The 27,705-nt window shown below is 46.2% G+C and overlaps 1 protein-coding gene across 1 annotated transcript; it reads right to left on the bottom strand.

Annotated features, from left to right (window-relative positions):
- Positions 1-4,770: 4,770 nt before the first annotated feature.
- On the bottom strand, positions 4,771-25,339 carry KLHL6 (kelch like family member 6). The gene is made up of 7 exons (XM_068421076.1): positions 25,051-25,339; positions 19,844-20,009; positions 13,824-14,273; positions 11,162-11,399; positions 8,960-9,162; positions 7,821-8,034; positions 4,771-5,781 (listed from the first exon to the last, which is right to left on the bottom strand). Exons 1-7 carry the CDS (start codon positions 25,308-25,310, stop codon positions 5,480-5,482), a joined length of 1,833 nt encoding a protein of 610 aa, XP_068277177.1. The 5' UTR covers positions 25,311-25,339; the 3' UTR covers positions 4,771-5,479.
- Between the last annotated feature and the right edge of the window lie 2,366 nt (positions 25,340-27,705).

Below are 27,705 nucleotides of genomic sequence, written 5' to 3'. Positions count from 1 at the left end.
CATCAGTGTAGGAAATTTAAATTGCAGTGCCATTCCTTGGATTGAGAAAAGAGCTTTTGTATTTGTAAAGATAATATTTTTAGAATTTGTTACTTTTTATACAAAAATACATTGGACTTAAAAAAAAAGGACATTAGAAAATGGCCCTTGATTTCACTCTGTGCAATATTTTCCTTGTGTGTGGACTCTCTACACCTTCTGCTTGCCTAGAGCAATACACAGAAAGTGCTGAATGTGGCTTTGGGTATTTCACACTCATCTGAAGAATTCCACGAAGTGTGAGCCAGGAGGAGATTGGTGTCTGGTTGCATGAGATGTTTTTTGGCAATGAAGCCTGTCTGAGAAGTTCCTGCTTCTCTCTTTCTCTCCTCATTCCTCAGCTGCTTGCTACTCACGTTGCAGTGTCTGCTCTCTCCAGTTTGCTGATACAACTGCTTCTGGGGTTGCAGGTTAAAAATATCCCTCCTGAGAGAAGCGGTGTTGTTTTCATTTTAACAGAGATTATCCCAGTGGTCTGGTTTATAGCATGTTCTGCAAACAGCTGTGTCAGCACAGTTGAGCGGGTAACAAATTCCAGTTTGGAGATGGGAATGAGCAGGGACATCTTAGAGGCTTTGCTGCTAAGGGACACTTCTTGTATAAAAGCATCTTTAAGGTAAAGTTGTTGCAGGTGATTAAACTGTATTATTGTGTATTTGCTTTTACCATGATTCTGTGCGTCCCCTATTTTGACCCAAAGGAACATTAAATTCCTGAGTAATTGCTTTGTTTCCCAGAAAAAAAATCCCACATTTCTTCTTGATACTCTTCAATAAAAAAAATTAAGACCTAAGAGTTGCTTTTTACTGGCTGCTGTTCTTTTTCTCCAAGATGAATGTACCATAGACATTCGGCACTATGTTTGTGTAAGGACTTTAGTTTCAGTCTGTAACAGGGCTTTTCCGTAACACCGGTAAGATTGGGAAAACGTCTGTTTACTAGATCAGGTGCTTTCTGCTAAATCCCTTCAGCGTATGGTATGATCAAGAACGGAAGAGGTACCAGTGACTCCCCAGACCACTTGTATGCCGGGCCAAATCTTTATGCCAATGCCCATTGGCAAAGATGCTGATAACTTACAGGTTGTTTTGTCCATGCAAGGTTCTTTCAGGCTTTATTACCTCAAGTTTACCTACATTGTAAATTTTCATGCTAACTGTGTAAGCAGGTATATAAAGTAAGGTAGTTCTATATACAGCCATAGGTGACTTTCAGTAGCTGCAGGTTAATAGTACTTGATCTTCCGGCTAACCTCTGTCAGTTATGAAATTGATCTCCAGGACAGAATCGGAGAGGATTATATTGCCAATTCTGTAACTTTTTCTTTCATACACATCCCCTGGATATATTTAAAGACTGCTAGAAGTTTGCTAACATAAAGAAGGACACTGAAAGAAGGAGGAAGTGAATTGGTGATCGTGGCAAGTTTATGTGTGTACGAAATCTGTCTACAGTGATGTCGTAAGGACCAAGCAAACAAAACACTGCTTTGTGGAAATGATCTTCTAAGAAAGATTAATAAAATCCTCTTATTCATGTCCTTGAAATTGTTCCCTAAATGGATGTTTGCATAGAAAAGATTTTAGTTGAACTGAAATTAGTTAAGTTGCATGAATTCTAAAAAGTCATCTGCATTGCAAGCTGATGATATTTTATTAATTCACTTTAAGGTAGTTTAACATTAGATAGGTAAGATTTTCTGAAGTGACTGCTTGTAGACAACATCTTACCATGAAATACTACTGTGCTGTTTGGTACAAAAGCAATGTGTTACAGGGTGTGTATAAGAAACACACCATGCACCTGAATCATTTGCCTTTGGGGATTTCCCCATCTATCTGAATAGGACCCAAGGAGTCACCAGGGCAACGTCACAAGCACTAGGTTCCTATAATTCTTTTCATAAATGTCCTGAGTTTCATCTTAAAGATCGTTATGCTTCTTTCTTTGCCACAACCTCATGGCTGTAGTGATTAGCAACCTTGTAAGGATGTCTTGAGATAAGCTCTGGAAATTCAAACTGAGACTGTTCACCAGAGCCCAGCGATCGACCTCTCCGAGGTCACATAAGTGAACTTCTTGGATGTCACTGTGCCTGCCCGGCATTTTAATTTGAAGTGTAATGGAGAGCAGTTGACTTAACATGTGATTTGGGAGCTGGGGGCAGTAATCCTTTAATAAATTGCGATAGCATGAATCACTAAAGGTATTCTAATTTTTAGCCTAAATATATTCCTGGTCAGTTTTTCCCCCTCTTTTCTTATGCCAACATTGTCACTTCACTTACCGCTGCTCTCTTCCCTCTCTGAGTTGGATTTACAGTGCAGTTGACTGCTGTCTGTAACCTGCAGACTGAAAGGAGTCAGACCTCATTCCAGGGGCTGGGTCTGTGCCATACAGCACTGGAGAAATAATTCAATCTGCAGTTAAATCTCTGCCTCAAACGAGATCGGTTTCAGTGTCATGAGATACGGAGAATCTCCAGGCAGGTAAACAAGCACACAGCTTTGGATTTGGGGGTTAGTTCATTTGCAACGATTTGAGTAATTATTCAGTAAAACTCATTAACCTCCTGCAGTTTTAGTAATTAATACTAGAGTGTCTACTCCTTCTCCATTAGTTGGCTGTGTCATTTTCTAAGGGAAGTTTAATATAGTAACAGTCAGAAGGAAACTGGCATTTGCTTGGTTGCACTTGCGGCAGCCCCGAGAGCCCCAGGGCTGGGGAGCGGCACCGGCTGCCCCCGAGACGGGTCCCGCAGCCCCCGCAGCGAGCCGGCTGCTCTTTGCTTCACTAGGCGCTGGTTTTGTACACTGAGATACTGTACGTCCTTTGGACAGAAACTGTGACTGTGGCCATTCCCTGTGGGAGGTGGGTACATATGATAGATCAGAGAGAGCCCATGATAGGAAAAGGAAATTACAAGTTTCCTTGAAACTGGATTTCTGTTGTCTCCTGTCTCCACCCCCACCTCACTGCTGGTAACTGAGAGCACAGCACTGCTAGTTCTAGCCATTTGTTCACAAGCCTCATGGTTTTTGGCATCTTCATACAAATACTGATCCTGAATGTTTTTGTTTTTCAATATGCTTCTAGTCCTTCAGATTGCAACATGAATCTGAAAGGTACAAAGAGAAGTGAGGCAAATGAAAACAACTCTTCATGAACTCCTGTTAAAACGTCAAACTTTGAGAGACTCTCACGAGTTAGGACGGGGAAAGGAGCCAAGTCTCGTGTTTGTCATTGAGGGATGGTCTGGCTCGTGCTTGCCCAAGGTCCGCAGGTGTGGCTGGGGAACCGCCATGGAAGAGACAAGAGGCTGTTTTCTCTCTCTGCTGCGTGGAGTTAAGAATTTGTATTTAAAGTTTATTTGGACAATGTTTTTCCAACTCAGTGGGTTACTTTTTCTCAAGCAAAACAATGTAAGTTTTGCTACTGACATCGCAGGAAGAAAATCAGCAACCAGCTCCTGAGGGCTACTGCTTTCTAGGATGATTCCCAGTAGGAAGAACTGGTCAGGTTCAGCAGCCACTATCATTGGTTTTGGCAACAGGCAACGATACAGAAGTGCAGCTCCCCAAGGGGAAGGAGAGACCACCCCCATTCATCCACCTTCTCTGTGACCAGCCAGTACTGCTAGCCAAGTCAAAGCTGGTAACTGTTCTTCATGAAAACCTTTTGAAATGAAATACTCTTTTTAGAGGGCATTTCCTCGTGCCCTCTGAAAAGCAGAGCAGGATGGGATCGTCTGGGCCAGCGGGTAAACCTGAGCAGTGGTGCTCCCTGCAGAAGGGCAGGAGCATTGAGACGGAAGAGGAACCATTTAAAAAATAGTTGAAAATGGGAGGACTGTGGGAAGGTTAGAGTAAGAAAATGTGGAGACTGGCTGGAATTACAGAAGTGAGTTTCAAGGCCTGGGGATCCTGCAGAAGAGACAGGATTTCTCACAGCCTTTCTGAGGGAAGGACACGGTGGAGATGTGTTGAGGGTCCCGTCCCTACCCATGGGCTGCACCTGCCCTGCTCAGCCTGCGCGGCTGGGGCAGGCTCACCAGTACGGTCCGGTGCCCTGCCGTGCCGCTGAGCACTATGGCATTGCTGTGCTGAAATTCAGGAACCCATGTTCTTTTCTCAGCCCAACATGTGAGAAATATTATTTCTAATACTGTATAAGGCAAAAAGAGACATGACAGAGAGGGAGAGAGTCTGGAAGGAGTCACTGCTCTCTGCTTGGACAGATTTGTTTTGCACTGTGTTTTCTGTCTTGATTTAATGGTGAGTTGGCTCTTTCCAGCGACTAGGCAGGGGAGGAGGGGCGGGAATATGTTCCCAGCCTTTAGCCAAGAGTGTCCCAGCGCGTCCCGGGCGTGACCTCGTCAGTGTTTATTTTTCTTTCCCTACAACTGACCCAGATGCTGGGACTTGAGGCTCGGGCCCTCCTGGCCTGTGGAACATTTGCCCCTTCTGGTACAGCATGTGATGGTCCCAGGAATCAGGCTGGGAACAGTACCTGGAACTGTTTTTCTCTCCAGCAGACTGTTCTGTCCGTTTGCATTCCAGGAAATCAAAACCCGTGAGAAAAACCCTGGGAGAGCACTGCCACCGCGTGGGGATGGAGACAGGGATGCGAGTGGTCGGGGCACCGGTACTCCGCTTGTGTACAGCAACAGCGAGAGGAAAAAGCCTTTCAGGCAGAACAGTAAACCATCCCAGAATAGAACAAAAGGGAAACGAGGTTTTGGTCTGCTTTATTAGAAAACAGCTACAATGAAATGTTCACTGGGACCAGATTAGCGTTCGTTTATATTTGCAGCCTGTGCAGTCTCTTTCTTGGGAATGACAGCAAGGTTTGCAAACTGAGATGGTTTTTTTTGGTCACGCAGAACTAAAAAACTAACAGTGTGTCTTCAAACAAACAACCAAACAACACAGTTTTAACTTAACCTAATGTGCCCACCACTGGAAAAAAGCACAGCTTTGGAGGAAACGACGTTATGTTTCATCGAAGTCACAAATCTTTCATTCCATAAAGCATCTTCTGCTATTCACTAGTAGGTGCCGCAAATCCAACTTAACACAATAAATAGTTGAACAAACTTCAGGACCCGACTGAGCCAATTCAAGCACATTTCAGGGCAGATATAGCTGGGAAGTAAATTTCCCACCTACACATCACATTTCTTTGCCTGATTGGAGGTATTGTGTTGGCAGGAGTAAACTACAGCTGGTCCCTTTGTTTTTCTGTGGAGGGAAGGAATTAAGATAATTTAAGGATATACTGTACAGAGGAAATGCAAGGACTGAGCATATATACAGATACTCCCCCGAGGACCCCAGTGGTGGTATTTCCATCCGTTGGTAGCTGCAGCTAAAAACCACCGTCATTGCAGCCTGTGCCACAGGGGCCCGGAGGTACTGGGTTTCTTTGCAGTTCTCCTAGGTCAGACAGAAACCGCCCCAGGCACAATCCTACGGATGTGCGTGTAAGACTTCCTGAGGGTAACGCTCCCGTGATGAGACACCCCCCGAGGCAGGACACACTCTTCTGTCAGCTTCTGAGTTTCAGGGTCCCAGCACAGCACTGTCGCAATAACTTCGTTCTTTTCATCTCTGCCCCCGGTGATAAACAGCTTGTTGTTGCAGGGAGAAATCCCACAACTGGCTCTCTCGTGGGTAAACTGAGTCACCAGGCACCATGTGTCTTCCTGGGGGCTGTAGGAGTAGAGTGCTTTCATTGCCCCACCTGGAGAGGAAATGGATATCAGTTTGCACTGGCCATTCCTGTAAGAGATTTTAATCAAACCACCCACTTCAACAAGGCTCCATTCCTGACATTTGTAAGAATGATTTATGCCCCAAAGCTAAGAAAAAACAAGGTCATGGGATACTTTATTGTTTTGAAAGCCAGATCCACAGAAGGACATTCATTGTTCATAAGGCTGTGGAATTTAAGGCCAGAGCAAACTGCTGTGGTCATGCAGTGTGACCACAGTAAATCCAGCAACAGACCTTTCTCCTACCTGCTGCTTCAGCTAAGGACACAACTTTAGAAAAGTACAATCTTGTTTACAAGAGCTTAGATCATGAAGGACTAGGTGTGGTAAGCTGTCACCGTTAGAAATGGGTGCATTATTTCTTCACTGACTCCTCTAACTTCAGTGTCCATCTACCCTTTAAACCTTCTTCTGCCTGGAAAATTCCCCATTTAGGGGTTTGTCAGACTGAACTCGTAATCTTCTTATGGGTAAGCTAAACAGTGACCTTCAGTTTCTCCATGTTTCCCAAATCTGCAGTCATTCTTGAAACTTTCTGTGCACCTTTTCCAATTTTGCGCGGTCCTTTTCTTTTGAAAAATGGTCAATACCTCAGTACCCAAGAAACGCTATGGAAATATATTCCCTGCTCAGAGTACCAACAGCTGAGTGGTTCTTGTTCTGAAATGTGCAGGGACTGGGTCTTCAACTGCATAGAATAGGGCTGGGGAAACCTTGAAGCCATGGTCTTGCTGATGAGTTGCAACAATGCCTGGGATCCTGCTTGTTGGCAAAGTGAGCATTTATCTATTGCAGTTATAATAAATACTGGTTTTGGCAATACTAATCCAGTACTTCAGGGATGATCAAGTCACTGTGAGGTGACTTAAACAAGTTTTATTTCCCAACTGGAGCAGACTGAAAACATACACGTCGTTAGTTACAGTGATTCATCTGGCAGTTGGTAGTTCATCAGTCTGGGTTATTTGATTGCTTTGGGTGCAGTAACTAAATGCTCTTTTATCTTTTAAACCTCAAGTGGGGCTGATTTGTATCCGATTGAACTAGATTTGTTTCTCAGATAGGGAAACAATAGGTTTACTGGTGAAAGATGCTGAATGAATGTAACTGGAGCATCATGTCAAATTTTATCGGGAGTTATATCAGCTAGCCTGTAAGTCATGCCTTCTCTTTCTGCCTCTCCTCTTGTACAAAGAGGGTGGTGTCAATCCTTGTGCTGAGGAGAAGCACAAAGTACTTACATGCACACAAGGTGCACACGTATATATGTATGGATGTGCACACACATGCACATTATAAATCTCCCTTCAGAACACCATTTACTATTTGGTGATACCCTGGCTCTATGCCAGCCCTCAGCACCATATTGATTATACTGAAAGTGAGAAACTTTCTGTGCCAGGGCTCAGGGGGGGTACTCTTCAGAGCTCTGTTTTGGAAACAAATGTTCCTCTTTCCTTCATTTGGTTTTTCCAGCACCATCTGGAGATGTGTGCGGGCTCCCTCCTCCCTCCACGGTTCAGCTCACCACCATTAAACTCTTGTTCTTCCATCTTTGCTTCCAGTTCTGGAAATAGACTGAATTAATCCCAAGCACGATCTAGTGAAGAGGTCTGGATCTTCGGGTGTCAGTGGCTCTGCTCCCATGACCTGCTCCTGGTACTGACATCCCTACATAAATCCTGTGTGCAGTGGGCAGTGTAATGCCCCTGGAGAGGACAGGGGACATGATGTAGCCATGAGGTCATGCCCTTGCCACTATGAACCCACCTTTGATTGGCTTTAAGTTGTCTCTGGGCTAGTTCCAGCTTTCCAAGATACCTACTGCACTAACAGGGAGTTTGACTTGGTGACTGCACTCCTGTTCGTGGATGTGCCGGATTCCCATCCCTCACTAAGCTCAGTGGGAAGAGCCATCTTATACTCCACAGAGTTTGTGGGCCCAACTAACACACAGAAGCAAGCCCTGCTGTGTCTAGGCAAGAAGGAACATTAATGCTTCACCTACCCACAACATAAATGTGATCACGGAAACTTGCAGCATTGATGCATTTGGCTTCTACTGGCATGGCAGCTTTCAGGCTCCACGTGTTGGTCGCAGGGTCATAGCACTGAGTCTTGTCTGTCGCCAGCTTCCCGTTGGGTCCTCCCCCAATCACGTAGAGTTTCTTCTTGTAGCTCGCTGCTGCAAAGGAGCTTACATTGACCATGAGGGGAGCAGCCTGTGTGACCGTAAAAACTCATTAGTAACCATTTTGATTTCAAGTAGTCAGACTGATGTACAGGGTTGGAGCCTGCTGACTTTTAACTCAGACGTCCCTTTTAAGATGATAAGTAGGGTTCAGAAAATGACATTCCAGTGATAAGGGAGAAGTATGTTTCAGCTTTTTCTTAAGACTGTAAACCCCTTAATAAAAATATGCTCTGTTCAAGTGCTGGTATTAAAATTATGTTGTCAACAACTCAAAAGCTAGGAAATGTCAGAAATGCCCCAAATCTCTTTTACATCCTTATGTACATTGAAAAAACACAAGAAACTTGTTTGTACTGATCTTTCTACTTGCAGCTGTGATTGTTAGATTCCTCTGCATGGCTTTGTATAATCTAAAAACTAGGGTTTGTATCTGCCATTATGATGTCTAATCTCATTAATTTCATGGATTAATTGGCTGCCTAACACTCTCCTCTCATTGCTTGAAGTACAGCTAGAACTGTTTTTTTTCCATCCTGTTTACCTTGAAACCTGTACTTTCAACTTAAATGCGTAACCCATACAGTATATAAGGCACAAGTTGATATACACACTGTATATATATTACGTATCAGAGCAGCAGTTTTCAGCCTGTGCTCTGGTTCATGGGTACTGCATTCTTACTCACTGATTTATGGACTACTTGCTTTAAGGGCCAACTAAGAAAAGGAAAATTAGGCACTAGCTGTCTCATAGGCAATGACTGGCAGGCAATCCTGTGATTTGTACTTTCTGAAGGATACACAGTTCTATAGAGAAAATATTCAGGGTTTTTACAGGCCAGAAATACTTAAAGGAATTGTACTAGATCCTGTTCATTTTTGTGATTCAAAGCCCTAATATTTGCTGATAAAATGTTCCAAATGAGTAAAATGTTATGTGATGCGGTATCTTACCTCTGACCAGCAGTTATGAAAGGGATCGTACGCTTCCATGCTGTTGATTCTCTGCATGCCGTCGAACCCTCCAATGACATACACTTTGCCACCCAACACAGCCATTTTGTGCCTCCATCGCCCAATATTTAGATACTCGATTTGTATCCATTTGTTGATGGAGGCGTTGTATTTCCAGACATCATGCTTGGTTTCTTTGCCACCTGCAGTGTACATGACACATGTCAATATGATAGCATAGCTTGTATTTACTCCACATCTCAAATATGTTTAAATTTAAAAATGTTTTCTCACAATAGAAAATAAATCATTGATCCTTATTATTAGCTTCTTAGTTACCTACACCAATGGCCTGGCCTTGTTATACAAGAAGAAAATTTCTGCATTTAGTTTACTTAACAGTGAAGGAAACTCTGAACAATTTCTACAGCCAAATATTCGGTAAAGATAAATCACTGTTCCTCACTTTACCAGACCACAACCACTTTCATTTTAATACTGTGTGAATGACCAGCCACACACAGCACGGTAATATGCAGGGGTTTTTTTGTGCACCACCAGGGCTTTGAGGGTTCTGGGAAATGACAAACAAACCAACGTGATTTAAATAAGAGAGTGGTGGATGCTGCTGTTGGTAGTGCAAATCCCTCGAAGACAGGCCTGCGCTGGGGAACCGCCGGTTTGTGCAGGGTAGCTCCAGTCAGCTAGCCCGGTGGTTTACACTGTAAAACAAAAGACCTGACTCTGAACTCCTGTCAACAGTAGTCCTGCATGACGTGTTAGAAGTTTTACTATTCAACCTTGGGATCGTAGGGCTGGGATCTCATATTTGTACCTCTCCTGGTCTCTTTCTCTACTGACTTGGATTTGCTTCATATTTATAGATTGAAGATCAGAACTGGACCCTGCAAACTCATTCTAGAGCTCACTTGCAAGTGAATCTTTGCTCATGCTAAAGCAGAGAGCACTGGTTTAAACAAGCACTTTTGCTTGCATATAATTTTTGGTGTAACTGTAATACGAATGGATCTAGTTAAGCCTGAAACCACATTTACAGACTGAGTAGCTTATTCCATCATCTGCAACCTGATTAAACATTTGCTTCACTGGTGAATATACTGAAAAGAGAATTCATATTCCATTGAGAAAGTGTCTGCCTTCATTGGTATTCTGTACTGCGGCCAGATCTCTGCAAACTGATGGAGCTCATCTCTGGGCCAAACAGCAGATTGAATAGGAGATAATTAGCATGCTAGAAAGAGTCGTTTGTAATGCCTTTGTCTCAGTGTTTTTCACATGTATGTGTTGAATTTTATTTGCGCTCAAATAGCTGAAGTGGCTCAAGGGCCTGAATGCAGCATTCATGGTTACAGTGGGACTGAGAGACTGCAGGTGTTCCCCTTACCCTGCCTTGAAATCCCCCTTTACGTGAGCTTGTTCTTTCCTGCACAGGCTGAAACTCTGGTAGGAGCCTGAGCTGGACCGGGCGGGTGAATTTGCTGCACATTTGGGCAGGGAGAGATTTTATAAAAATTGTAACTAAAGTAGTAAAACTAACAGAATGGTGAGTGATAATTCATGCCGGTTTTAGTTACACTACAAATGCAGTGTTTCAGTCTATCCAGTCAAAGCATTTAAACTGTTCGGGGAAATGGTGATCTAAAAGTAGTCACCATCTCGTGCAAAGGACTTTTCACATGGGCACTTCTAGAGTCCTGTCTGATGTGCTGTTGAAGGGCTCCTGAAAGCGCAGTTTTCAGGTAGCAGCCAGCCAGTTGTGACAGTTCCCTGCAGGTTCTTGACTGATCCTTGCGGAATGAGTCAGATTCTGGTAGTTTTGCTTATGCATGTGGAGCTGCAAATGGACTTATTACAAGAAGATGCTGAAGCAATTATTCTTCATTTTATGTTTGGTAAATTGTTCTCAGAGGCCCTTCCATGACCACAGTCACTGAGTGTGCACACAAAAGTAGCCGTGCAGATAGGTGAAAATGGTTTGAAAAGGAATCCTGTGCTAAATCTCTTGCCAGGGCCAGGCAATGTCCTCACTCATCCAGCACTTCTCTGCAGCCTGTTCAAAGCCAAAGCATTAGGAATACCCGTGTCTACTAAAGCTGCCTCAGGCACGCTCGTGATAAAAGCTGGAAATAATTGTGAGAACCCTCTGCTCCCCTCTTCGGCTCCCGATGTCTTGTTCCTTACCCGATATGTAGACTTCATTTTTTAGCGTAATGCATGCAAACTCCACCCATTTTTTATTCTCATTCTCCGTCTCCTGCTCTGTGATTGGTAATTTTGCTACTTCCAGGCGGCTTCGCCTCAAAGGATCCAGGCAAGTCACTTCTGCTACAAACTTCTCATCTTTTGTGCAGCCCCCTATGATCATAAACACCTCAGACTGGAACTCGTGCATCCTGGGCTTGGTTCTTTCTGTAATAATCTAAATGCAAGCAAGACAGAGTGAGTACACAGGGCACTTACACCTACAGTTACAGAAAGGTCTGGTGACCTTTCTTCTGATGACCTGTTTTGTAAATCACAACTGGCTTACATCAACTGAATCAATTATCAGACGCTCTCTAAGTTGAAAGCCTGGAAAGCATCCTAAAAGCATTCAGCTGAGGTTGCTGTACCCTTCTTTCAGCAGGATTTCTCCAACACTGGATTTAGTTGCTTTTGCCTACTGGCTAGGATGCTTTCAGATCCTCCTGGCAATTCCCAGGGTGGCACCAAGAGCTATGCAGTTGAGCACTAGTGACAAGGCTGGGTGCATGTGGGGCAGCTGAAGAGGACAGGTTTTATTTGGGCTGACAGAGTGAGGGCAAGGTAGGAGGGCCCTAGGGTTTGTGTATGCCCTGGGGAGCTTGGAGAGAGCAAAGCTGCAGTTAGCACTAGCAGAAAATACGTGCTTTCATTTTTTGCCCTGCAGAGGTATGTTAAAACGTCAAAGCAATAGCAATTCTCTGCTGTGGGGGTTTGGGTTTTTTTGTTTGTTTCTTTGTTTATAAGCCTTAATTTTAAGCCAAAACCAGAAGATTTACTTAAAGCCAGCACCAGGCTCTGAAACGTGGTTAGCTCTAATTTACTGCCTGTTGGCTCAGTTTATTGACCAGGTCTTTGTCTCAGGTACACTGGAAAAAGTCACTTCCCGGGTAGATGTTCACCAGGAGCAAAGAATGCAGGGGGTGCTTGGAAACTTCTATTCTGCCTGCAGGAAATACTTACAAGCAAGTGGAAATGAGTGCATTAGTGTCCCAAGGTACCTTGGCACTATGCTGAAGGACACAAGGAATAACCTTCTTTATCCCTCTCAGTTTTTCATACTGGAAGAAATGCAGTGTAAAAGGTATGGGGAGCACATAAAGTTCTTCCTCTGCTCCTGCTCTGTCACAGGGCATTTGCCAATTTGCAGACCATCAAAGTCTGCTGGGAGAGGTCTGCACTCCTCTGCAGCAATCTTACATCCAGCGAGGACTGGATTGCAGTTGTTACCTTCTGCATGCCCCAGAGAAGCGGTCCGTAGACTCACAGGTTAAATTCTGTGGCAGTGGGCAGCTTGCTCACAGTTTTACTTCTCTTTCTAAACTACTTTTAAGTGTTTCTATAAATTGCCATAATTTATCTATATTAAAAAAATATTTATACAGACATAAATCTTGAATTTTCCCTATGTTTAGCAAATTATTAGGCAAATTTAAAAAAAATGTCTGTCGCAGAACTTGCCGGCTTTCAGAATTCTGTTTTTAACCCATCTGTCACCATCGGCAGGCATTAGCCCTGGGGAAGATAGCTGTCAGGGCTGCCCCTGGTGACTGCCCCTTTGAAGATGAGCGTAATGAGGTTCAGCCCTGAGCAACACTCCCTTTATCTGTCCCGCACGGACCTGACAGCACTGCTGAGTGGGGCAAGGCTTCCTTGAGGAGTTCCCACCAGACTGGCTGGCACTGCCCGGGGTTGTCGTGTACTGTCTTACGCAGTCACGGGCACAAAGAGCCCTTGGTTTCTCCCCCTGTGCCAGTGACACATCCACTGTTAGCCATGGATTCACAATATGCTTCTGGAGCCTCCTGCCTTCCTCTGACTCTCTGACTGAGGAGGCACACAAGTTTCCTCACACGCTCACATACCTTTGCTCCTGTTGTGAAATCTGACCTTTGGTTGCTCTCCCCTCTACCCCACATTTTGGGCAGGGAGATGTGACTGATACCTAACTTTCCAAAGAGGACAGGCAGTTGAAGAACCGGAGATCCACCACCGCCTACCTTGAGCAGGCAGGACAGGACTCGACTGGATGTCAGGATGAACCTGTCTCTTTGAGTGCAGGGACCTCTGCAAATGAAGATAGGCAGACCTCTCCTCTGGGAAGAGACCGTCTTCTTCACAGGAGGTTCTCTCTTTCTGAAAGATTTCCCCCCATAAATAATGAATGGAGATGTTACATATCAGATTGGAAAGAGTCATTACAGACTGTGGCAGAGTTTAGTGGGAAAACTATTCTTCCTTTCTTAGGCTTGAAATATTACCTAAGAGGATGAGGTGTCAGGAGCACTACCGTTTGCCTTTTTACTAGGGAAGTCACCTGCGGTCTTTGGCTGCGCAAGTGTGTGCACAAAGGGTTGAGCTCGGGCGTCCGTATACAGGAAGCTATACACTTTGTTTTAAACAAGCTACCAAAAGCCTCTAAGCTCTCTAAATGAGCACCATAACTGGGGAGGCCCACCTTGACTTTTCAGTAGCACCAGTTAGTGAAGCTTCAGTGCGAATACCTTTTTCCACCTCATGGTACTGCTCCTTCCGGTGGGATTTTTGAGCAGAAGCATGAGACATTTAGAAAGAGCAGCAAATACCTTCCTTTTTTACTTACCTCATTGCCCGACAGATGGTACATTCTTGCTTCCTGGAGCAAAGGAAAGACATCTGGACACTGTCTAATGAGTTGATCAGCTTCAACAGTCTCTACGAAATACCAGGGGTCCAAGAGGGGCAGCCGGACATTCTCCAGCACGTACGGCAGGAGAGGAAACCTTTCTGACTCCCTGTAACGCACCCAGTTCATTACAGTTTCAAACACCTGTGCCTCTTCCGTGACGTAGAGGTCATCACTCTTCAGCGTGCTGCAGAGGATGTCGGCCGGCAGCTCCAGGAACTCCTCATAGTTCAGGACCTGCGTGAAGTTCTGGATAATGTAGTTCTGCACTTGTTGTTTCAGGCTGTGCAGGGAGTGGGCATCAGCCAGCCGCAGGATGCCAACGCAGTTCTCCGGCTGGAGGGCTTCGGTGAGAAAACTGGCACAAGCATCTACCATGCGAAGGAACTGTGGACAGAAAAAGCATGTATAAGCACAGGGTGGTTACTGTGTGACTGTATCACCGGAGAGCTATGGAGCTTAGGGGCTGGGTCCCAACCAGCCATGCACAGTGCAGCAAAGAGCTGGGAGAGACAAGAAATCAGTCATATGAGGACAGGTATCTCCCAGAATCTGCAGTCTGAAATGAAAAATTCTTCTTCCCACTGTTTTTTCTCCCTCTGCATTAATATTGCTCCCTTTCCCTCTTGCAGGACACAGAAGACCTGTGACAGTCATGAATTTTATTTGTTGCACAAAAGTAAAGGGTTTTCTACCATTCCCCTTCCCTCCACAAGATCTCAAAGCACTAGCAACCATGGAGTTACAAAGCACAGATAAGGTCCCCAGGCTTCAGATGTGCTTAGCCTGGTTCACCTTGCACGTCAGCTCAGATCAACTAGAAGGAAATCTGGTTTTGGAGTGCAGGTGGCTCCACCGTCTGCATTTATGCTCCCACCATCCAAACTCCTGAACGTGTCTGAGGCCTTGCAAGGGTGGGGGCAAATGAGGGCTGAGGTCTGGGAGGTTGGGCCAAAGCGCAGCCCCTGCAGAGTGCATGGGCATGCTGTCCTGTACTGGGGTACGTGGCAGGAAGAGACTGACCATCAGCAAATCTTGGAGCTGCCTGACAGCCAGGGTTGTCTGGCAAGTGTCTGTTGTGGGGGAGACCTTCGGAGGTTTTAGTGACCTTTGTTTTCCTTGTCATGACCAGTGGTTCAAAAAAACCATAGATGTGCATTTTGCACACAGAGTCTGCTTAACCAAAGAACTCCCCATGTCTGTGTTCAATAGGGCATCACAACTACTCTCATTAATTTCCTTTGCACAATAGTCCCACCTGAGGGTCCCCAACGTGCAGATCCTGGACCACAGATGTCTGCGGGGCATTTGCCATGATGTGAGCTGGTTGCTGGTGATTATTCAGCAATTGGGAACCAGTATTAGGTAGAACTGATAAGTTACAGTGCTTCATCCTGGGCTTTCCGTCGCCTCTGTGATTTCAGATATGGATCAGTATTTCGTGTTGGTGTTGCCACTGAGCAGCGCAAACAGCAACACACAGACAGGTGGGTCAGAACTGATGCTGTGCATTTCTGTCCGTGCTTTTTGGGTCCTTTTTCCATCCAGTGTCAGCAAGCAAGCCATTTTAACTCCTTCTGTCCCACTGGGGAGAGTTGCACAACAGTAATTGAGGGGCAAAGAGGAAGCGAAACATTTTTAAACACTGTAGTATGTTGATTTGTTTCAGTAATTGGGGTAGAATCTTCCAGACCCGGCAGTGTCGTGTTGACACATTTAGACTGTTTACCAGAGCTGAGCGATCGCAGACGCTGCGTACAGACTACCTGGTTCCTGTTTTACATTTAGATGTGGTCAAGAGTTTAGAGAAATGCAACTGACTGATGAACAAGGGTACGCGAGGTCTCAGAATATGTTCCTGCCGTTGTGATATAAATATGTCAGCGGCACGCTGTGGCACCGCGGCAGAGCTCGGCAGCCCCTCGCTGCCTGCCACGCTCGCGTTGCCTGTTCTCTGGGCTGACACAAGGCCAACACTTTGAACTCACCCGTGCATTTCCCTGAGGATCTGAAAGGACTTTGCCAACACCGGGTCATCCTCAGACCTGAGGCAGGTTAAGCATTAGCCCTTTAAAAGTTGGCAGTAACGAGATGCAAAAAAACAAATCTGGGATTAGCCGAGGTCACTCATCAAGTCATCCGCAAGTCTGGGAATAGACCCCAAAACGATGTTCTCACCAGCCTACTGCCCAACCACTGTACTGTGCTCTAATTATTTATACACGGCTTGTTAAGAGCGATACTCACGAGATGACACCAGAGGGTTTTCTCCCAGGCGGCACACACTGGTCTAACGGCCACGCAGGCACCATTAATCACGCTGGGGAGTTTGTTTTCTGGCTGTGTTTGTGGCCAGACAAATGCGGAACCGCGAGGTGTGGGTGTGAGAAACAGTCTGTGCCCAGGGCTTAACCAGAGAGGTCAGAGCGCTTGGGAGCGTACCAAGGCAGGACTTTCCCTGGCTGCTGCCCCTCGTCTCCGTGCTGCGCTGTCTCCCCAACACTCCCTTCATTTAGAGACAAAACTCCCCCCAAAACTCCCCCAGACTTGCTGGGCATGCTTCAGTCAGTCCCATGAGAGCAGGTGACTCAGGAGAGCACCCAGGGGGAAGACACCCCCGAGCCTCCGCTTCATCTGCTCTCATTATTCTTGCAGAGCTCTCAATTTTCTCCTTTCCCTTCTGTGAGTACCCCTCCTAATGCCACCCCAGGCATTTGAAAAGCCCTGTTCCCTGGGAACAGTTTCTTCAATATCTGGCTTTTTCTTCTAATACCCCTTTGAATCCAGATTCTTAACTTGCTAGAGACACCCCATATGCTTACTTGGCCTCCTCTTGGCCTTCTCTCTGAATAATAAAATTTATTCTCCCCATTTAAGTCCTTGCTTGTCCCAGCTTTGATTCAACTGCCTAGTGTCAGCAGTGCCAGCAGCCCTGCCTCCTGCTATAACCCCCAGAAAGGGAAGGGAACAGTGGTTTAAAGGGCTCTTATTCATAATCCCTCTCTGTATGCAGCACGCTTCGGGGTCACATCCTGCACCCTGCAGCTGCGCTGCCCTCGGCCACCCGCTCTGCCCGCAGCTGCAGGGGCAGCACGTCCCAGCTCAGCAGGAACACCTGCGTCCCAGGGGAGCCCCACGGCAGGGAACCCCACGGCAGGGACCCCCATGGCAGGCAGCCCCACGGCAGGGAGCCAGCTGGGCAGTGAAGGGGCACAGCAGCCCTTGCAGGGCAGCTCTCCGGGGGGCTGACCCCGTTCTGAGCCTGCGAACCCATCTCCAGCCCAGAGCTGCCCAGAAGCCCTTCGCTGGCGAATCGTGCCTCCTTGGCTGCCATGTCTGGCACTGCGCAGCGGCTGCGGGGTAGCTAGCACCATCCTGCAACAGCTCACTGCTAAGTGGCTACAGGATGGTTTTCAGACAATTGGCAAGGTATTTTCCTTATGGAGTCTTGTTAACGAAGAGTGGGTTAACATACGGATGAGAGGTGCTTTGGGCGTCAGGAAGGCCATCAGGCTGGTGGTGCTGCAGCCGTGCCCTGCGGGCAGAGCAGCACTGCTCTGCTTGGAGCAGCTGGCGTGAGGCAGCTCGGGGGCATCCTCCGCTGTTCCCACTGCAGCTGGCATTTCCGTGGCAGTGGTCATCACAGCCCTTCGCGACAATACTGTTTCTTTTACATCTGCTCAGGAGCTTGCTTCCCTCCCACCATCTCGTTGCTTCCACCAAAGCAGCGGACGTGGCCCCTCACCCAAGCCATGCTGAGGGAGGGGGGTAATACAGAGGTTCTGGGGGAGCAGGAGGGGCATAGATGGGTCTGAAGGTTGTTGGAAGCCAGAGCTCTCTGCCACAGCCCTGAGATCTTGGCCCTACGAAGAGGTGAAAGGATGAGCTGCTCTGCAGGCAGTGCGGGTGGCAGAGGGTGCTGGGCTGGATCCAGGGTGGGCACCAGCCTTGTGAGCATGGTGGCTGGGCAGCCGCCAGCCCAGACAGAGGAGATGACTATTGAACTCATGTTGCAACTGTGCTCTAGGTGGAAAAAATTTGTCTGGGTCACTTCAGGGTGAGGCTTAGCTGTTCAGCAGCTCCCTGTTCCAAACCCTTCACCTGCTTCCCCCAGGAGGAAATCTGTGCACGACGCACACTGCGGCGGGGACTTCTGCTCGCTCCGAACAGCCTCCACCTCTTCCTGCTGTCAGTTTGGGCTGCATTTGGTCAAAACTTACTGGAAGGGACTAAGGGAAGGCAAAATTATGTAAAACTTCTTCAAAAATAGTTTCTAGAGAGAAGTGGAGTATCTATATCGGAATATCTAGAACCGTGCAAGTTATTTCTTTTTTGGTTGTCAAGTCTGAGAGACTGAAGAGGCACTGCCAAAAATTGTTGCTAATCAGATAAAAACGTTCCATTTGGAATTTGGTTTTCTTACATGTCATTAATTGGAAAGGAAAGAATTTCCCCAGCAAAAATGTTACAATAAATTGCAGAATTAATCTTTTCAGCTGTTGATATATTGAAATGAAACATTTGACTCTTTCAACTGTTTCTGTTTGTTCTTCGGCATAAATAGCAGAGACAAGCTGGCAGAACGCTAGTAGTTACTAAATCTTTTTTACACAAAACACATTTTTAGCCAAAAACCTCACCCATGCATAATGTGAGGCTTTAAGGCCTTATAAATCTTGATAGTATCCAAGACGGTTGCAGTAAGGCTTGGGATCGCTGCTTTTAGTTGAACATTCCTGGTTTTCTAGGTTTTTGTAGTTTACTATTCTTGCTCACGACACCCTCACGCTTTTATCATTACTCTAAGAGTGTTTGACAGTATTCTTAAAGCACCAGCCTTGGGAATCAAATTTAATCTTAATTTTAATGAAAAATAGGGAAGAGAAAGGAAAAAAAAAGTTTATACTTTTGATGGTTTCAGAAAAAAAAAAAAACCTGAGGAATGATCCTAAGGAAAAAAGGTTCAGAAGAAAACAAAAAGAACACAGAAAAGTGTCCTGAAAATGAACCAGAAGTAACCTTTGAGCGCTCCCAGTTTGCAGTATTGGTCTGCTGAACATGTCAGTAAATTACTGTACTCCAGCCCCAGGCGCCATTAAAGCTGCGCCACCTCTTCCGAGTTACCTTGGGGAGCACTTTGTGATAACTTTCCCTTCCCTCCCCACAGCAAGTACCACCTCCCATTACCCCAAAGGCCACAGGTTCATTTCAGAGCAAAACCTCCCGTGTAAGTTTCAGGAGTCTGAAGTTCACAACGAACCACAATGATTATGGAGTCAGGTGTTTTGTGCCATCCGTAGTGAACAGGCTGGACACACATACACACATTGGCACTTGGCAGGTGATGCTGGCTGCAATTTGTTAGCAATTTGCAGCTTGGTACTGGGGACTGCAATTTGGTAGACCTCACAGGTGATTTACAGGACACGTGAATACCTCATGGACCAAAGGCTGAGTAATGCTGCTCAAGTCTGACTTCCCACAAGTCCCAGGTCATGACTAAAACCCTTTACATCAAAGAGTCCTGCAAAGGAGGATGCTAACTTTGGCCGGTGAGCCTCCATCTCAAGGCAATGGAGAGGGAGAGACCAAGTTAGCTTCCTGCCCTGGCCGGCCGTGCCAGTCACTGCCCACCAACTCTTGGGCTGGAGGGTGACCGGCCTTCGCAGGCTGACCTGAACCTTGGGGAGCACTGCCCCAGCAACACAACCCTGCTGCCTGGCAGGGAGCAGCTCTTGGAGGCAGAGCCGGGCTGTTTGGCTGTTTGCACAGCACCCAGCACAGCAGCATTCCAGTACGCAGCTGTGACTGCCATTTTTTACCACAATGTAAGTAAATATGAAGCAAAATGCTTCCAGAACCCGTGAAACCAGAGAAGTTTGCAGTGTGTTAACCAGGGTGAGACATGGTGTTGCCAGAGCAACAAGACTGGATCAGTGCATTCGAGTTATGTGTACCTGAAAGAGGCTGGCGGCTTCCAAGACTTTCTGTACGTTTTGCTTTGTGATGAGCATCTTGCTGGTGTAGGTGTAGTCCAAGAGTATATTCATGGTTTCTGCATCAACTCCTTTAAGTATGATCTTCTCTTCATATTTCTCTCTTAAATCATTGCAGAACATGGCCCTGAAAAGAAAGACGTTTATCTTTTACTGCATCCCAGACAGGATGAGGCATTCTGAAAACATTTGGTTCTATGGATTTCAACACAGAATACTCCGATTGCTTCATATTTTATGCAATTAGTCCTGTAGCAAAGTAACAAGGAAAATCCTTTTGTTGCTTTCATACCTCTTTACACATGAGTTTGATAAGGCATACACACATGATGGACACTCCAGAGCTGGACTCTACAGTAGATCTGGAGCTCCATGGCAGCAGAAGGCAGCTGGGGCCTTCCCTGGGTAGTGCTCTGTGTCTGGCTTGATGCTGCAGAGCAGTTGCGATGTCTCACCCGCTGGCCTCTTACAGGCTCTTACTCTTTCTGGTTCTAGTAGAGGCCCAGCTCATTAAGCCTAAATCTCCAAGCCACTGGCATTCTCCATATGTCGTTAGCACTTGGCAAGGTCAATTCCCAACTGCAGAACGCTGCTCAGACTGAACCCTGAGGGCCAGACCAGATCCACATGTCTGATAGCCTCACCTCTAAGATTCCCAACATATCTTTGACCCCATTAATACTAGGGATGAGCCAGGAGACAATGGCTTATGGATTTGCTTCTAATTAGGAGGCTGACTGTTCCTCTGCTAAATTTTGGGAGCCTCTGCTAGGACTGTAGAGCTGGTACCTCTTGGCTAGAGAAGTACTTGAATAATCACAAATTGGAACTGCTGGTAGCCAGAAAGCTCACTGATTTCATGCATGTTGATGCCACCTCTTCTTTGGTGGATAATACTGCATTTGAAAGGCGACTGCTGCACACACTTTTAGCACTAGTCAGATATTTCATGTGGGCTATAAATCAGAAATTTCTCTTAAGAGCTATTTAAATCCACTTTGCACTGTGACAGCTGCAAGGCAAACACACGCATCTTCAGCTGCATTTTCAATTCATAGTTTTAAGTATTTGTTCCAATGCTTTTGCTTTTATTTAGAAGTTTGATCAGTCCCGTCTTGTTCACTGCATTCAGAGAGCAAGATTTCACGTCATTTGGAATCTGGCTCAACAGATTAGAAGTACATGAGTCCATTTGTAACTGCGTTGGTGAAAAACATGTGCAGATCTAAAGTGTAATTAGAAGCGCTCTTTACCCTGCATACCAAGCCCTTCTTTATTAGTCATGTACAGTGTTGACAGGACAGTGCAACCTGGGAAGTGGCTAGAGGTCCAAAGACTTAGGCCATGCTCTTCTTGTAAAAGCGGTGCCAGAATAAAGCTGTCTGATTGACACATCCTACTGGAACCAAGATGTAAACAGTTTTTATTGCAAAGCAGTTAGGCATGATGAATGGCAAATGGATGGAAGATACCAGCTGCTTGTTGCTCTAAGAGCTACCTGTTCCTTGCCTCAGCAGAGATTTTACAGAGCTGCTATTAGTTACCTCAGTGTATTAAACTGCCTTTTGGATAAAGAGACCTAACTTCTGAGCAGGAAACTTGGGCAGAGAAGTTACTTGTCAGAAAAGACGTTCAGCCAAAATTCTCATTTTCCCTTCACTCGTCTCAGCTCGTTAGACGTTTTCAATTCACTGCTCTGCTCCGTGGTCCAGTTTCTGCTGCCACGGAAATCAGAGTATTTGAAAGACATTAAGACAAAATGCTCCTTAACTTCAGTGAGCGCAATACTGGGATTCTCCTCAGCTTCTCTCCCTTTCAGCAGTGTCGAACGTTGCATGTCCGGGGCATGCGGGCAGGGGGCCATTTGAAAGCAACAGTCCTCAGTACCCACTTCTGCCTGGGAACGGGGTTTCAACGCGGAGAGGGAGGTTTGTACCAAACAGCCGCTTCAATTGCATGGGACTGATAGGTGCCAAATGCTTCGTCTGAATGAGAAACAGGCCGTTGTAGGGTGCAGGTGGTGTCTGCTCTTGCTCCTTTCATCTCGTAAACTGGTGACTCCCGTCTTGTATTTAACCATCCCTGGCGGGGAGGTGAGAGCTCTCACTTCCATCCCGCAAAGCCGGAGTGCTTGATGGAGGTCAGAGATACCCAGTGCTACACCATTGCAAGGCTGCTCAGAAACCAGCCTTGGGGTTCTGGTGGATGCTTTGTACAGGGATCTTGTCGAAGTGCTTTCACCTATCTGTCTCCTAATCTGTGAAATTGCATTAGAGCTGCCATCCACTCCCGATCTCGTAGGGTACGGATTCATGTAACATGGCTGCAACCTGCAGAAATCACACATAAAGCGCCGTGCTCTCCCACCAGTACTCCTCTTTAGAAGGTGGCGGGGCTGAATGGGGCAGTGTTATCCAGGAGAGCTGACTCCTTCCTTCTCCTCAGCTGGAGTGGACCTCATTCGCACCCTGTGTGCCAACTGGAGGGAGCACCCTGATGCCACTCAGGACTGATCAGGATGAGCTTCTCTCCTGGGGATTAAAACCCTACTTCTGAACCTTTCTGTACTTACCCAGAGAGGTGTGTGATTATTTTATCTGGGGCTCTAAATCCTTCAGATGTGGCCACTAATTTTGTTGCCTGTTTCCTTGGTTCCTGTCCCCGTGTATTTCTAATCCTGTCCCTGTGTAAGCTAAGCCTTTGAACCAGCATTTCCTCTAAGAAATGCACATCTGAAGTGAGGGTCTAGGGCCAAATTTAGATACCTAAAAATGGGTAAATATAGAAAAGAACAGAGAGAAATCTCAATGAAATAAATGAGAGGCTGCAGTTTGTGAAGCACTTCTTAAGCCCGCACCCACACTGGAGTGCTTGTGCTTGGAATTAGGAAGACTTCAAACAACTGTGCTGGGGTTTGAGGGTGCTCTGGAAAATATTGCTTCAACCTCTCCCAGCCCCGTTCTCCCACTACCTTGGGCAGTGCAGGAGTAAAGAACTACTGCTCCACCTTGGTCAGCTTGTATTTCTCTTCTCTGCTTTGTTACCTTCATCCGGGTAAACAGGGAGTTAATGCTTTTATGTCTATAGATGCAGGACGTGTCAGAAGTACCTACCCCAAGCAGTGCTGAAGGAAGGACTAGAAGTTGTTAACTTCATTTAACTGTGTTTAAATCAGCTGCTAGGGACTGCTTGCATTATGGCACCCAGCGTTCAGGAAGGGGGTTGTGTAACACGCTGTTGCAGGGGAATGAAGCCTGTGACTCACAGGGTCGCTTTGCTTTGCCTCTGCACAGGTGTCAGAGGCCCTGTAATAGCATGGAAAGTACTCACGGGAATAGCGTGATTTAAGAATTTCTTCTTTCTTTGGGCCCATGCAGCTTCTAGTGAATTATGGCAAGATGAAACAAGCCGCCATGTGAGTAGCAGAAGTAGTGAAGCTCAGTTCCCTGCAGACTTGTGTCCTCCTTTCCCTCTTCACAGTAACCTCAGCTTCCCCTTCCTGAGCCCTCCATTCTCTCTCGTTATTCCTCTCGCAGACATTTCGCCGTCCCTCTCAGGACGCTCAGCTCTGTGCTGGCTGCCTGGCTGGCTGAGCAAGGGCAGCGGGTGCTTTGGCTGGTTCTGGGCACTGCGTGTGTTGGCTGGCCAGGACGGGGTGCTCGTTACCCAGCTGAGCACCACGGGGTCCCAGTCCCGGCATCTCTCCTCTGCCTAGCTACTGATTTCCATCAAGCTCGTGGGAACTTCAGTTTTGAGATTTCCACCCTCTGCCAAATGTGACTGAAACTAACCCAAGGAGTCGTGACAAGAGGCACTGACAGGCAGGCAGACGGTGTGATCTAATGAATCTCAGCTCCGTGGGAAGCCAGGCCAAACACAAGCACCCAGGGGGGCAGACCCTCCTCACGTGGGCAACTGCCTTGGGATGAGATGACCTCCAGCCTGGTATCCCCCTTCCTTCAAAGGGACACGCTGTGGCTCAGGGCTCAGTGGAAAACTGGCCAACAGTAGTTATCAGAAAACTGTCTTGCCTGTTTTTAACTGTTGAAGTCCCTTCTGATTGTGGCACCTTTCCTCGTAGCGAAAAAGGAATTGTTTTTTTGTCAAAGTATCATTATGGTAATTCTGATTTTAGTTTGTGCATCTGCTCTCCTTCCTGCACACAATGCTGGTAAGAAATATTTGGGCATCTTTTAGTCGCACATTTTCACATATGCAATATATATAGTCCATCTGTAGAAATAACACCTACCTCTGTATATTCACAGGCACAACCTCTATTATGAGATGATAAAAGCAGAACTGTTCTTCCAGGCACTACCAGCAAAGCTTACTAGACTCCATTAAAATTAGCTTTCTGCTCATGTCACAAGTGGTCACAGGTTCTTTTTTCTCATGTTTCCTCTGTAGCTATTCAGTCATCTGACCACTTTAGCAGTAAAAAAAGAAAGAAAAAAAAATCCCAGCCATGCAAATGTGATTGACTAAACGATAATGGAAAATCTGTGTTGAAACTGATACTGAGTTCCTCTGTGTGTCTAAAATTTGTTCTTGCTGGCCAGTAGTCTCAGATAGACTACCTGTTGTACTACTGAAAGAATGAAAAATTCAAGACGACCAGAAGGTGAAATGGTAAAATTGCTTTCAAGGAGATATTTCCCATTGCAATTGATTTACGGTAACCCTAGGAAAGATGGAAAATTCCTTCTCTTTCCTCTTCAACAATTTTCTGCAATATATATTTTTACTGCAGAATGGTAATGGGAAAAACTATCAAGTTCCACAAACCCACTCCTATCCCAATAAAAATACCGTGTGATCTGAATGAATATTCCTCTTTGCCTGAATCCCAAAGCGACAATACAAGGGGCTACAGACACTTGGTTAAAACACCATTTTCTCATCCACTTGTCTGCCAACCATTCTCCGTTCTTTGCGTGCCTCCAGCGGACTTGCTGAGTGCTGGTATCTGAACTCCGGCAAATCCACAGCTTGGCACCTGCCTTATTTAAGTCTCCGACTTTAAAAAAAGAGCTGAAAGGTGTCAGGAATTACAGACGCACCGCAAATTTGCACAGTTTAGCACCCATTTTACACTCCTTGGAGATCTACAGTTCAAGCCTAAGAAGCAAAGTAAGTTCATTGGTTTTGTTTCTTACATGCCTTACCTGAAATAATTGCTTGCTGCAGCCAGGACCACTCGGTGACAGGAGAATTCCCTGCTGTCCACACACAGGATGACATCTGTAAGGGAATTTTCAAGTCGAAGGTTCTCCAGGCCATTCTGGAGCACCAGAGAGAGACCCGTATCATCAAACTTGACCTTTTCACCACTCGAGACTTCCACCAGGTCCCCCATTTTCGTCGAACACTCATTGTCTAAAGAGATCTCGGGCTCCTCAGAGCTCTTCTCCAGCGTGTCCCCCATTTTCTGGGCAGCACCGTCTCATTCTGTTGGTGCTTCAATCTAAAAAGAGCTCCTAAGCTTCAGGCGAGTCACACTGCAGAAGTTGGGCGGATTTCCTGTCCAGAGGTCTCTGCTTATCTATAGCTGTCACACACACATAACAGGAAGCCTTGCACTTTCTCATCCTGTTAACACAAACAAAGGCTGGGTTTTTTTCGGTGAATTTCAAGCAGTATCAACGTGTTTAGAAAGGACTTAAGATGCCTCTGGATGTGAGAAGATTACAAGTGACAGGGAAGGCCTGCTTCCCACCCTCGAGCCAGTCCCTCGCTGTTATCCGGATCCGCTGGTTGTAGTGATAGGTGCACCATATGGCTATCGAGTGGCAGACCAGGCTGCTAAGGGGAAGAGGGCATTGTTTTAAATGTCTTTTTCCAGGTATGTGACTATTAATCCCTGAACTGGTTTTGGGTTTGGTTTTGTTTTTTAATAATATTCTCACATATTCAGAAAGCCCTCCAAGTGGCTGTTTCTGTCCCTCATGACATGTTAGCTGACAAACAGTGGCGGCTAAATCGGTGTAACTCTCTCCAGGACATGGAGCAGCATCAAAGATCTCGCAGCTGATGGTCTTCAGACCACAGTGCCGGGCCCAGTGATGTCCTGCATGGGTCCATGCAGCCACACCGCCAGCTCTAGCTAATAGTGGAAGCTAAAGGCGAGAACCTAGAGAGCAGTGTATGCGTGCACATCCCCACCATCCCCACTGCTGGAGGTAGCTTGAGTCACATCTACATCTAACTTGCTGTCCCCAAGATAAACGCAGAAGGTGGTGGGGCCATGGGCTGAGCACCTGGAGGTGGAGGTGCTGCAGAGGAGCGCTGGGGCTGACCCTCCAGCATGGCAGGAGCACACAGGGCACAGGGCTGAGGGTTTCACTTCACCTGAGACTGAACTGGATCTACTTGGACCTCCCCTAGATGAGAAGCTGACCCAAGCTGACTGAGATAATAAGCTGCACAGCCTATTGAAAGTAACAGGGTAAATCCCCTGGCTCGCTTAGGAAACTCACGTGCTGTGGAGTTAGAAAATCACCCCCCCTGTCTCTCCCCCCAAGAAGAATGCAGGGCTGACCTCTACCCTTGGTAGCTTGAGTGCTAACCAACCTTGCCTTTGTGATACTTACTTCTAGGAATCCTCCTTTGGCCAATCCTCATGTTTTTATTGTGTGTTTGGTTTCCTCTTTTGTCTCTAGTCTGTATAGCTGAACTCACAGTGTTAAGGGAAGCTTGGCTTAGAAGAGGGAGGTGAAAGCGGCATTCAGAGAGCGCCAGGTTCAGAGGGTTCTTGTATAGGATAGGAGGGTCATGAGGAAGGAAAACAAAACATCTCCTTCCTTCTTTCCCCTGCCTCCTTGTAATGTTTTTTCCTTCATTTTGTGTAGCCTGTGCAGCGCTTTAGCTTTTTCCTTTCCCAGCTGATGTAAATGTGTTCCTGCTGCCTTTTGTGCTAACTTTGGGTAATGAATGCTTCCTTTTTTAAAGCCAGTCTCATCTTTCCACCAAGTACTCCTCCAGGAATACAATCAGAAAATGAAGGAAACTCCTCAAAAATATCAGGTGTACTTTAAAAATCACAATATTTTAGCCCTATCTTGGCTTAGGTTCTCTTTGTTTATCGTCATGACTTTTGACCTTAGGGAATTCATCTTATCAGGCTCTTCTCTGATGGTGAGAAGCTTCATATTTTCTTTGTCTGTTCAAGTGAAAGCTGAGATTCAGCAGTGATCACTTGATTCCAGTCGCTGAAGCTTTAAACAAATCATTAATAGTTGCAAAAGTTGAAGTAAGGTTGGATTGTCTGTGAGTGCTGGGAACGGAAACCCTGCCGTAAGTAGGTCGGTTGACAGCTGTGGTATTGTCAGCGTGCCACCCGTTAACTGCGCTGTAGAAAGGACCTTAGTAGCCCAAGCAAGTGTTGACTAGTAGTAGCAGTGATCCCTATCTGCAGTCTGTCTCCTGTGCCATTGCCAACCCAGATGATGTATTTTTAACCCTTAAATTTTTTTTTTTTCTGCCAAGCACCTCCCCTCTTTTCTTCTTCTGTCTGTCTATTTTTATAGGGCTGCCTAATATTTACAGAATCCCTTGCTCAGGGATTAATCCACAAATGTAGCAGCTAGTTTCATTATTTGGACAAGCACCAGGGCAGCGCTGAGGTGAATGTTGTGCCTTTGCAAGTATAAGGGAACAAACCCAACATCAGGGAGCCGCTTGCCTGAGCTGCTCCGTCACCCAATACTGCAGCAGCAACACGTTATTTAATCCTGGGGCAAATCCAGCTTGTTACTTTATGGTACCAGCTTCCGAATGCACTCTTCTTTTGGCCTTTAGAAACTTGTTCTGGCTGCGCTCCT

Source organism: Nyctibius grandis, chromosome 32 (genome assembly GCF_013368605.1).
Source record: "Nyctibius grandis isolate bNycGra1 chromosome 32, bNycGra1.pri, whole genome shotgun sequence".
Classification (NCBI taxonomy): Eukaryota; Metazoa; Chordata; class Aves; order Nyctibiiformes; family Nyctibiidae; genus Nyctibius; species Nyctibius grandis.
The sequence above is the reverse complement of the archived record's forward strand: the minus strand, read 5'-3'. Positions and strand labels throughout refer to the sequence as shown.

Coding starts and splice junctions, on each gene's coding strand:
- KLHL6 (XM_068421076.1), bottom strand. CDS start 25,310: ATGGGGGACACGCTGGAGAAGAGCTCTGAGGAGCCCGAGATCTCTTTA. Junction 20,010..25,050: donor GCAGCAAGCAATTATTTCAG/GTAAGGCATGTA, acceptor CTTTCTTTTCAG/GGCCATGTTCTGCAATGATT. Junction 5,782..7,820: donor TGATCACATTTATGTTGTGG/GTAGGTGAAGCA, acceptor TTTCCTCTCCAG/GTGGGGCAATGAAAGCACTC.